The sequence below is a fragment of the Somniosus microcephalus genome, chromosome 11 (assembly GCF_052327205.1).
Source record: "Somniosus microcephalus isolate GS21.2 chromosome 11, FLI_Smic_1.0, whole genome shotgun sequence".
In the NCBI taxonomy this organism is placed as follows: Eukaryota; Metazoa; Chordata; class Chondrichthyes; order Squaliformes; family Somniosidae; genus Somniosus; species Somniosus microcephalus.
The window spans coordinates 182869055-182880494 of record NC_140997.1 but is presented as its reverse complement, the minus strand read 5'-3'; the positions used below and the strand labels follow the sequence as shown (position 1 = coordinate 182880494).

At 42.0% G+C, this 11440-nt stretch overlaps 1 protein-coding gene across 3 annotated transcripts in view; it reads left to right on the top strand.

The window, feature by feature from the left end:
* The first annotated feature begins 1140 nt into the window (after positions 1-1140).
* The window catches only part of slc25a26 (solute carrier family 25 member 26), a 321325-nt gene continuing 311025 nt past the window's right edge, over positions 1141-11440 (top strand). Inside the window, exons 1-2 of one of the 3 annotated variants that reach the window (XM_086001483.1) lie at positions 1141-1440; positions 11135-11291. In XM_086001483.1, the coding sequence (XP_085857609.1) occupies positions 1405-1440; positions 11135-11291 (193 nt within the window). In that variant the 5' untranslated portion in view covers positions 1141-1404. The remainder of the gene's footprint in view (positions 1441-11134; positions 11292-11440) is intronic. The other 2 variants (XM_086001482.1, XM_086001481.1) reach the window with 2 other exon arrangements.

Genomic DNA, 11440 nt, shown 5'->3' with positions numbered 1-11440 from the left:
CACCGGGAGCAAGCGGAAGCCAAGTGCAAAGAGCAGAAGTCGTGCATGTCAACCCAAGCACCCACCCTCCCGCCCCTACAACCACCGTCTGCCCCACCTGTGACAGAGACTGTAGGTCCCGCATTGGACTCATCAGTCACTTGAGAACTCATTTTTAATGTGGAAGCAAGTCATCCTCGGTTCCGAGGGACTGCCTAAGAAGAAGAGACCTGTAAAACAATCCTGGTATTTACATGGGTTTGCAATCTGTGTCACTTTTTCTGATCATTTCTAACATTTCCTCAGTGTTGACAGGTTTGGGTTAGGGTAGGGGTAGGCAGGTTAGGGCTGGAGTTAGGGTTGGGTTAGGGGTTGGTTAGGGATTGGGTGAGGGGTTCGGGTTGCCTGTTCAATCATGGCACCACTGGCCTTATGGATCAGCAATCAGTCCTGGTGTTTAAATGAGTTTGCAAGCCCTGTCCCTTTTCCTGATCATAAATTGTAATGTATTAGCACATGGTTTGTCACATGGTTTAGTATGAGCATGCTCAGTTCGCTCTGGCCTAGTAAACAAGCAAATGGACTAGCAACTCATCCTGTCTCTGTGCTTCATTTGTTCTACACACACATCAGCTGTGGCTCACTTGGTTGCACACTTGTCTCTGAGTCAGAAGGTTGTGGGTTTAAGTCCCTCTTCAGGAACTTCAGCACATAAAGCTAGGCTGACACTCCAATGCAGTGCTGAGGGAGTGCTGCACTGTCGGAGGTGCCGTCTTTCGAATGAGACGTTAAACTGAGGCCCCGTCTGCTCTCTCAGGTGGACGTTAAAGATCCCATGGCACTATTTTGAAGAACAGCAGAAGAATTCTCCCTGGTGATCCTGGCCAATATTTATCCCTCAACCAACATAACAAAAACAAATCATGTGGTCATTATCACATTGCTGTTTGTGGGACCTTGCTGTGTGCAAATTGGCTGCCGTGTTACCTACATTAAAACAGTGACTCCACTTCAAAAGTACTTCATTGGGTATAAAATGTTTTAAGACAGCTGGTGGTTGTGAAAGGTGCTATATAAATGCAAGTCTTTCTATCATATATTACATAAATAATGTCTAACATTTCCTCAGTGTTGACAGCTCTGCAAGAGGTAAGAAAAATCTTTGGAAATGGACAAGTTATGCCCAGTGGATGAGCACACAAGGCTGCTTTTGACTGCAGGTGATATTGTGCATTACGTTTAAGCGCTGGTGCCAAATGAACTCTGCCAGGTATTTGGTTTGTGGTGCAGTAACCGGAAATAGGTCTGGTATTTGACCCCGGAAGCGCTCTCTCGGGTGACGGCGAACATGGCGCCGCCCAGGAGGTGCGGACTCCTGATTACTGCTTTCAGCTGAGCGGAATTTATGAAGCGAAAGAGTCTGTGATGATGGACGGCAGACAGTTTATGGCATCTCTTGTGGTGAGTGTTTCTGTACAGGAATTGGCACTTCAGTTTAAACACTTGTCTGCAGAAAGTAAGAGAATCAGCGTGTGTTTGATTTTAAACGTTCAGCGCAGATTAATTGAGAAATTAAAATGGAACCATTAATAAAGAGCGTTTTAATGAGTTTTGTTAGTGTGTTTTAACAGGCGTTTTGTGTATTAATCCAATATTATACCGTAAGAAGCACTAAGGCACTTTTTTCAATAAAATCTTCCTTTAGAAACCAATGAATTACACGAACAGTTGAAGTAAAGCACTGTGCATACAGTGTCATCATTCCCGTTAATTTATATATGCTTTAAAAACTTGTAGGTACTTTTCACTGTCTTTGGAGCAGTGACAGTGAAGCCAGGTTTTTGTCTTGGTTTTTATCTTGTTAACCTGGCCAATGCCATTTTAATTTCCTACATTGCAACAGTAACTACACTTCAGAAGTACTTCATTGGCTGTTAATTGCTTTGGGACGCCTTGAGATTGTGAAAGGTGCTGTATAAATGCCAGTCTTTCTATCAAAAAAAATGCAAATGTTTGAAATTTGAAACAAAAACTGACCAAGTAGTTGGTATTGTTTTAAATAAGTAAAATAACAGCCCGCCTGGCGAGTCCAGGGGCTGGAGCACAACTTATGTCCATACTCAGCTCCTGGATCAACTCATCCAAACAGCTGTTGTCACTCCCTCATTTCTTGCGTCTGTGTTGATTTGTTAATATGCACGTTGGGAGTCATTGTTCCAGTTGTTCAGGAATGATTGTAACAAGTGGAAGTACTACAGATGATCAGGCAGATTACCAACACTCAGAGTGACTTGGACCTGTGCTTGTCTAACTATACAAAGTACACACTGTACAAAGTGAAGCTGAATTCAGGGCATTTTACCATGATTATGCATTTTAAAAAGTCAGAAATTTTAAAGGTGTGTATATATAATGGGGTGGGTGAGAAACTGGTTGTACGCCACAAAATTTTGTTGCATCAAAATGTCATTAGATCAGTCACTCAGCAATGTTGTCACCAAAATGGTTCTGGGATCCAGTGGAATGCAGTTCTTGGATCTGATTGGCTGAAGGGATGGTGGGCTTTGATTTTGCAATATAATGGGTGAAGGGAACAAAAGACAGAGGGACCTAGAATTTCCACATGGTGGGTTACCCTGCCTTTACTCCAGTGGAAGAAGATTTGTGCCTGACACTGTCCTGGAGAGGTATTTACATGTGAATTGTCTGACATCTCATTTGCATATCCATTGGAAGTGTCATTGCCGTAAATCATTAAAAAAAAAAAAAATGGGTGTAGAAATTAGAGTACAACTTTTAAAAAGACAGTTCTGGCTGAATGCTTCAGCCTAGGGGACAAGCGGGTACGTAAGGAACAGTGCTTGGCTCGCTCACCTGATTCTCAACTAACTTAACTGTGTGCCTCATGAATCTTTTTCTCCCCTTTTAAAAAAAATTGCCTGTTACAGGAGAAGTTTGGCACACGTAGTCAAACAAGACAGCAGGGCATAGAACACAAGCAGCGAAGGAGGTGCCACAACTTCACAGACTCTGATCTGCAAACCCTCCTCCAGGAAATTAACATCAGGGAACACAAACTGCTGGGTGTCCATGGCAGCAAACCTGTCACTCGTGCCACCTGTGTCACTCTCACCCCCAGGGCTGCAGATGAGTGTGGCAAAGTTTAATGACTTATAATGACTTGCTTGGCCACCCTGGGCACTAGTGCATTCTTCATGGTATAAAATAAACGCTTGTACAACTAACCCTTCACAATGCTCTGGATAAAGGCCCCACCCCTGCCCTGTGGAGTCTAACCTATTTTGCCTAACAGCAATTACATGCACAACCTTGAACGCCTCTTCCACATTTACCCCGTGGGGCCTAACCTATTTTGCTTAACAGCAATTACATGCACAACCCTGAACACACCTTCCACATTTACAGGCTGATAGTCCCACATCTCTTACTTCAGCTCTCCCATGCCACTCGGCAAACATTCCTTAACTGCACAGTCTTGCTGCAGGGAAAGTTGTTGTGCAATTACCATGGGAGGCAGGCCACTGGAAGGGGCAGCCCAAACTTCAAACAACTCGGGCCTTATGAGGAGAAGGCTATGGCGCTGGTAGGGAGACAATCTGCTCTTGAGGTAGGGGGCATTTTGCTGGTGCCAGGTTAGTAACTGAACACCAGCACTGTATCCTGGCAGCTCTGTGAAGTACCACACAGCCATAAGCTTGCACTCCCTTCTCTTTCCTTAATTCCAAGGGACTAATGCTTTCCCATTCTTAGCTTTAATCTCCTATCTGGCGGATCCACCACAATCCTCTTTAGATTTGTAAATTGTATAAGAGGGAATGGAAGCTAATCAATGTAACACCTCTGCTCAAGAATGGAGTAAAGAATAAACTGGTAATGATAGACCAATTAATTTAACATAATTTGTGGGCAAGCTCTTAGAATCTGTAATTTGAGAACATTAGTGAGCATTTAGAAATGCATAGGTTAATCAATTACAGCCAGCATGGATTATTAAAGGCAAGTTGTGTTTTGCAAATTTAAGAGCTTTTTTGAAGACCCAACCAATTGGATAGATAAAGAAAATGCAGTAGATGAGGTGTACATACAGAATTTCAGAAGGGATTTAATAAGGTGTCGTACAGGAGGCTTGTTAGAACAATATGGTATAGAAAATCAAGGGATAAGGTTAATGGGTGCTGTTCGGATTGGAAGTGGTGTACCCCAGGAGCCTGTGTTGAATCCATTTTTGTTTTTGAGATCTATTATACAAGAATCATACATAAAATAGTACAGCACAGAAGGAGGCCATTTGGCCCATCGAGTCTGTGCCGGCTCCTTTGAAGAGCAATTCAATTAGTCCCACTCCCCTGCTCTTTCCTTATATCCATGTCATTTTTTTCTCCTCCAAGTATTTATCCAATTTCCTTTGGAAGGCTAATATTGAATCTGTATCCACCACCCTATCGGGCAGTGCATTCCAAATCCGAACTACCCGTTGCGTGAAAAAGGTTTTCCTCATGTTGCCTCTGGTTCTTTTGCCAATCACCTTAATTTTGTGCCCTCTGGTTATTGAGCCCTCAGCTATTGGAAACAGTTTCTCTTTATTTACTCTGTCTAAATCCTTCATGATTTTGAACACCTCTATCAACTCTCCTCTTGACCTCCTCTGCTTCAAGGAGAACAACCCCAGCTTCTCCAGTCTATCCTGTAACTCTAATCAATCGGGTAATTACTGTTTTAATCTGTTTTTATCCTTGGAACCATTCTAGTAAATCTCTTCTGTGCCCTCTCCAAAGCCTTCACGGACCCCTCCCACACAGGCAGGAGGAGATGGAACTCGCACTCATTTCAGGGATCCTTCCTCTCAAATTAAAGGGGTGGGGTTCAGTGGTCATGGGGGGAGGGAATGAGAATGCTTCATCACACTGTACACAATAGGGAACATGACTTTGAAGTTTTCTGAATTTGAGGAGGACTTAAGTAGGACAGCCAAATTTGGCAGAATGGACAGACAGGTGGCAGTTGTCATTTAAGGTGGAGAAGTGTGAAGCAATAAATTTTGAGGTTAAAAACAGGCAGTGGGAGTATACACTCAGTAACCAGAAGAGAGACTCCTGGCTTTTATTCCCCACGGACTTGGGTACTCAAACTAACTGCTGCACTCGCTGAAATCAGCAAACTCAGCACAGAGAAGGAATCAAAACCTGGGACTTTCAGGGCTATGGGGAAAGAGCATGGGAGTGAAATTAATTGGATAGCTCTTTCAAAGAGCCGGCATAGGCACGATTTGCCAAATTACCACCACCTGTGCTCTGATTCTATGATCTGTATTCCTCAGTATTGCATCAGGTTGTGCCTTTAACCACGGCCTTTGGAGGGTTCTTTATTTTTACTTAATATATGATTAAATGTGTTTCTTTACAGCTATTTAGGCACATGTTAACTATGAACAATTTGAGGCTTTTTTGATTTTAAAAGACTCGCTACAGCAGTCGGTGTATGTGACCAGAATTGAAACCTGACAAAGCTATAATGTCACATCTAATTGATTATATTGTCCTTTTGAGGCCTCTTTTGACCACATTGAGCTCTTGTGCTTTTCAGAAAGATTTGCGAACAAGTCTCTCTCTTCTCGCTCGCTCCCTCCTCTCCATTTCCCATGTTCCAGGTACCATTCCTGAGTGTCATTAGCAGTTTTTAACATACATCTAGCATTCAGGTTGAAAAATCTGAATCGGCAAACAGTCAGCCAATATACCTAGTGGCTGTTTGGAATGCCACATCTTCACTGCTGCATACTATTTGGGCAAATCGCTCCATTAACTGCCTGCCTGTACTGTAATATTGGCAGTCCTGAATTGTGAGTGCTATACTATAGATGGTCTTGGCAGTATAATTGTTTCAAGTCTTGGCGTTGGATGGGGGGCAGGGGTGGAGGGGGACACGACAAGAGGGAAGAGAAGTGAGACTAAGTGGAGACCTGAAGTAAATAATGACATGCTTAATACTTGAGGGAATCGCTTTCAAAGTAGAATAAATGGAAGAATCCCAAAAAAGTAATTTGAAATTTTGGACAGCTAGATTAAAGCTGATCGACGTTTTCTTTTTCCAGCTTGACATGAATACTAATGTGATAAAAAAAATCAATGTATCCAAAAAATTTAAAAAACAGATTAAAACAGTAATTACCCTATTGATTAGTACCTGCAATCGGCATAAGCATTGGAGTGAAGCAGATGCAAAGTTTAGCACATTTAAGTGTCATCTGTTTCTTGTATAGTCTGTCGTATTCTGCATATTGTGAGCTCTTTCGATAAAACTTCAGAATATTGTCGTGTTGCATCGGTTAGTCATACTTACTCCATTTTTGAACCAATCGATGTTAACTGAATACTAAATTGAAATGCTGATTTAAAGTTTTGAATTGGACCTATTTAGCTTTAGATAGGAATGGCCACCCCCATTTATATTTGGGGGGCACAAAAGATGCTGATTTGTATATGTAGAAGGAGGATCCTTGGTTAACTTGCTAATGCTTAAAGAGTACTGGGGCTGAAACGGTTAAATTATGAGAGAGGTTGCAGAGACTCCGCTCGTATTCCCTTGATTATGGAAGATTAAGGGGTGATCTAATTAAAATGTTTATGATTAAAGGATTAGATAGGGAGGTACTTGTTCCTCTGGTGGGCAGTCCAGAACAAGGGGACATAACCTTAAAATTAGAGCTAGGCTCTTCCACAGTGATGTCGGAAAACACTTCTTCACACAAAGGGGAGTGGAAATCTGGAACTCTTTCTCCCCTCCCCCAATGAAAAAGAAGCTGTTAAGACTAAGTCAATTGAAAATTTCAAATCTGGGATTGATAGGTTTTTGTTGGGTAAGGGTATTTGGGGGTATGGAACCAAGGCGGGTCGATGGCATTAAGGTACAGATCAGCCATGATCTAATTGAATGGCGGAATAGGCTCGAGGGGTTGAATGGCCTATTCCTGCTCCTACGTCTTATGTTCTTATGTACAGTTAGATATTGGGTAGTACGGACACACCCAAGATGCTCAGGCAAGACCAAACTCGTATCCAACAATAGTAACAATAGAACCTCCGTGTGATCTGAGCTGGATGTTGTGTATTTTTTTGCATTCATTCTATGTCCACCAATCCATCTGTTTGAAGGTGGACGGAGAAAATACTTGATTGGATGAGGCCAGATGCAAACACAGCAAGTGAACGTACTGAGCAACAGTTATGTTTGAACTCACTTAATTCATTCAATAGAACTTGTCTTTGTGTGTGAATACCAAAAAATGAACACGCAACAGTTCCCCACATCAATGTGTCAACTTGCTTGATTTAAACGTCTAACTACTGTCCTGCATCCTAACCTTCTGTGTCTGGGTGACAGCGTGCTTGAGTAGCTTTCTGTTTTTAATCTGACAGTGAGTGTGTTTTTCTGCCCTTATTTCATCTCCCTTTGTTCACAACCAAAGGAGAGGGTCTATGACAGACAACCTTTGCTGAGTGCCTGGGATCAGAGACCTTTCCTATGTAAACTTGAGGTCATCCAGAACTCGGCTGCCTGTGTCCTAGCTCTCTCCAAGTCCTGTTCACACATCACCCCAGTGCTCCTGGTTAAGCAACGCCTCGATTTTTTAAGTTTTTGACCTTGTTTTCAAATCCCTCCCTGGCCACGCCGCTCCCTATCTCTGTAATCTTCTCCAGCCCACAGCCTCCTAAGGTGTCTGCGCTCCTCTAATTCTGCCCTCTTGAGCATCCCTGATTTTAATCGCACCACCATTGGTGGTCGTGCCTTCAGCTGCTAAGGCCTTAAGCTCTGGAATGCCCTCCCTAAACTTCTCCGCCTCGCTATCGTTCTTCTTTAAGACGCTCCTTAAAACCTACCTCTTTGACCAAGCTTTTGGTCATCTGCCCTAATTTCTCCTTCTGTGGCTTGGTGTCAAGATTTTGTTGAATAACACTCTTATGAAGCGCCTTGGGACGTTTTACTACATTAAAGGCGCTATATAAATAGTTGTTGTTGATTCAACACAATGGATACAAAGTAGGGTTGCAAAGGGGTGGAAAGTTTCCGGGAAATTTCTGGAAATTTTCCACGGGAAGTTTAGCTTGGGAATTTTGCCCAAAAAAGCACATGCTAGCATAATATTGTTTTTTTTGTATTTCTTTCTTTTTTTTTCCACAGGTCCTCTCTTAAAATTACTAACAGAGATGGAATCTTAATTATTAAGGAATTTCTTAATCAATATATGTTTATCTTCTTACTTGGCTTGTTTTAATAATTACAAGTTTTGTGTGTGACTGTGAACAAATGTGTCCTGATTGGTTGGATGAGCGATTAGCTCCCTCTATTTGTATTATTTGCATATGGAATTGTGATTGGCCTGCAGGCATCTGTAAGACTGCTATAGTTTTTTTAAGATCCAGGTTAGGGGTCCTGAGGGAAGTCATTTTGTTTTCTGCTGATGTTGTGATGATGCAGTAAGTAAATCAGACTTTATACCAAATAAACCAGTTACTTGTTGAACTCTGTTGTCCTTCAATTTAAAATATACAAAATAATACACTATTGGTGATGTAGCGTCGTGTGTGTACAGGTCATGCTTCCATCACATGGAGCATCAGCAAAAATGTACTCAACCTGTTGCAATCGTGCTGATCGACCGCAGTTCGACACAGAGATGAATGCCCTTTATTTCTCTGCATAGAACAATGCCACGTTTACCGTCGGATGTGTGGAAGCATTTTACCCCAGGCATTAAAGATGGAAAGACTGTGTACATGTGCAAACACTGTAGAAAGCCATATGTAAAGAATGCCACAAAGAGCACAGACACGAAGGACAACAGGCACATACATTGCTGATGAGCTGAAAGCGGTCATCAACGATCTTGGATCACAAAAGGTCTTTGCAGTAGTTACTGACAATGCTGCGAATATGAAGGCTGCTTGGGCTCAAGTGGAGGAGGCCTACCCTCATATTACGTCTATTGGGTGCGCAGCTCATGGGCTTAACCTGCTCCTCAAGGACATCATGGGTTTGAGAACCATGGAAGCACTGTACAAGAGAGCCAAGCAAGTTGTTAAGTATGTCAGGGGAAAACAGGTAGTTGCAGCAACCTACAACTCCAAGCAAATGACAAAGAACAAGAACACCACACTGAAGCTGCCCAACAACACTAGATGGGGTGGTGTTGTCATAATGTACAACAGCCTTCTGGAGGGTAAGGAGTCGCTGCAAGAAATGGCAATATCCCAGTCTGGGGATATGGAAACCACCATCAAGAAAATACTGCTGGATGATGTGTTTTGGGAGAGAGTGGTTAGCAGCCTTAAACTACTCTCACCAGTAGCATCTGCAATTGCTCAGATTGAAGGAGATGACGCTGTCTTGTCAGATGCTCTCAGGCTTTTTACTGATTTAAAAGAACAAATCAGCATTGCCCTACCCACATCCCTGCTGCTCAAAGCAGAGGAGAAGGCAATTGTTCAATTCATACAGACGCGTCAAGAATTTTGTGTCAAGCCGATTCATGCTGCAGCATACATGCTGGACCCAAAGCATGTTGGGAGACCAATACTTTCTGGAGAACAGATCAACAGCGCTTAGTGTGATTTCTACCCTCTCGCACCATCTCAATCTGGATGTGGGCAAAGTTCTGGGAAGTCTGGCAAAGTTCTCTACCAAGCAAGGTCTTTGGAATGGGGATGGGAATCATGCAAGCATATCAGTGCACATACCTGGTGGAAGGGACTTTGTGCATCTGAGGCCCTGTCACCTATTGCATCGGTGATACTCCAAATCCCACCTTCATCAGCGGCCTCTGAACGAAACTGGTCACTTTTTGGGAATACGCATACAAAGGTGCGCAGCATGCTGACTAACAAGAGAGTGGAGAAACTGGTGGCTATCCGGGCGAACCTACAAACTTATTGAGCCAGATACAGAAGTGTCCACCACACAGCTAGACACTAAGAGGAGAAAATGGACATGTCAGAGCCAGAGTCAGAGAATCAGGAGGGGCAATGAGGAGTAGAAGACTCAGAAGACTCATGAGTAGAAGACTCAAAGGGACAAAATAAGGACAAATTACAGGCTAAATAAGCTGACGCTCATTTTATTTTAGATGGGTCTTTTTTGTGGGGGTTCAATAAAGTTCAAAATTATAACCTAAATAAAGTTTTGAAAGCCTGTTTTTATTTGTATGGAACAGTGTGTCTATTTTGACGACAAAGATAATATAAGGGTCAGAGACAAAAACCATCAGTGTGCAAAAAAACTCAAAATTCCCCAAATTCCCGAAAATTCCCATGGAAAGTTTCTTCTTTTAAAAATTCCCAGAATTTTGCAACCCTAATACAAAGTGTTTATCATTTACCCAGACTGGTTAACTAATTGCTTACTCTGTTTGATCTTTGGGGAAACAACTTCAATGCGTAGCTCATTTAACCACCTTTCGTCTCTGCTTTTTCTTTTTATTTAAAAAAAACTTGCCTTTTTTTAAAAAAAAACACATTTACATGCGTCTTTATTCCAAATCTTTTCTGTGGAAAATGATCAAAATCCCAAAACTTCAGATACACAGGAGTGATTATAAAGCAGTACGTTGGGGTACAGAAGATGTTACAAACAGTGAAAAAGAGATGGTGATGTTATGTGTATCATGGATAATGTGTGCTCTTTTTTGATGTCCTGATGCCCACGTTGAATAGTTAATTATATTACAATCAGTGCTTGTTTATCAAAGTGATAATCTACAGTTAATTACTTCTTTGGGACCATTCCTAGTCTTGCTGTAATTTGATATTATGCGGGATTCAGATCTTTTAAGATTTGTGGTCACACAAATCTTGTGATTTTAAACACTACTCGTTCAACAAATCGACAATCCCAGAAATGCCTGAAAAATCATGAGGTTCTGTGGTTCAGAAGCATCCCTCGTACATAAGCCACTGAGTATTTACCAATTTGAGGCTGTAATTTGGACAATTTAATACAAGTTTGTATAGTACCGTAAGCAGTAACTTTATACATTGTAGCGTACAATGATTTTTTGAAAGTACAGTCTATGTGTAAACCTACATGTGAATGTAGTGATGCCAAGACAACTGATTTACGTTGCTTTTGCTTGTTGCTTTAGGCTGGTGGCATGGCAGGGATGTGTGTGGATCTGACACTGTTCCCACTGGACACCATGAAAACCAGACTACAGAGTCCGCAGGGGTTCTACAACGCTGGAGGGTTCCGTGGGATTTATGCTGGTGTTCCTTCTGCTGCCATAGGATCTTTCCCCAATGGTAAATTCTTGTTGACATAACTCCAGCTTTCGTCTAGCACTTTCTGAAAAAGATGTGACCATATGGAATGTTGACATTTCTGTAGAATGTTTATAGAATAGAATTTTTAAAGCAGTTTATTTGAGCACTATTTTGTGTAAATTACTAAG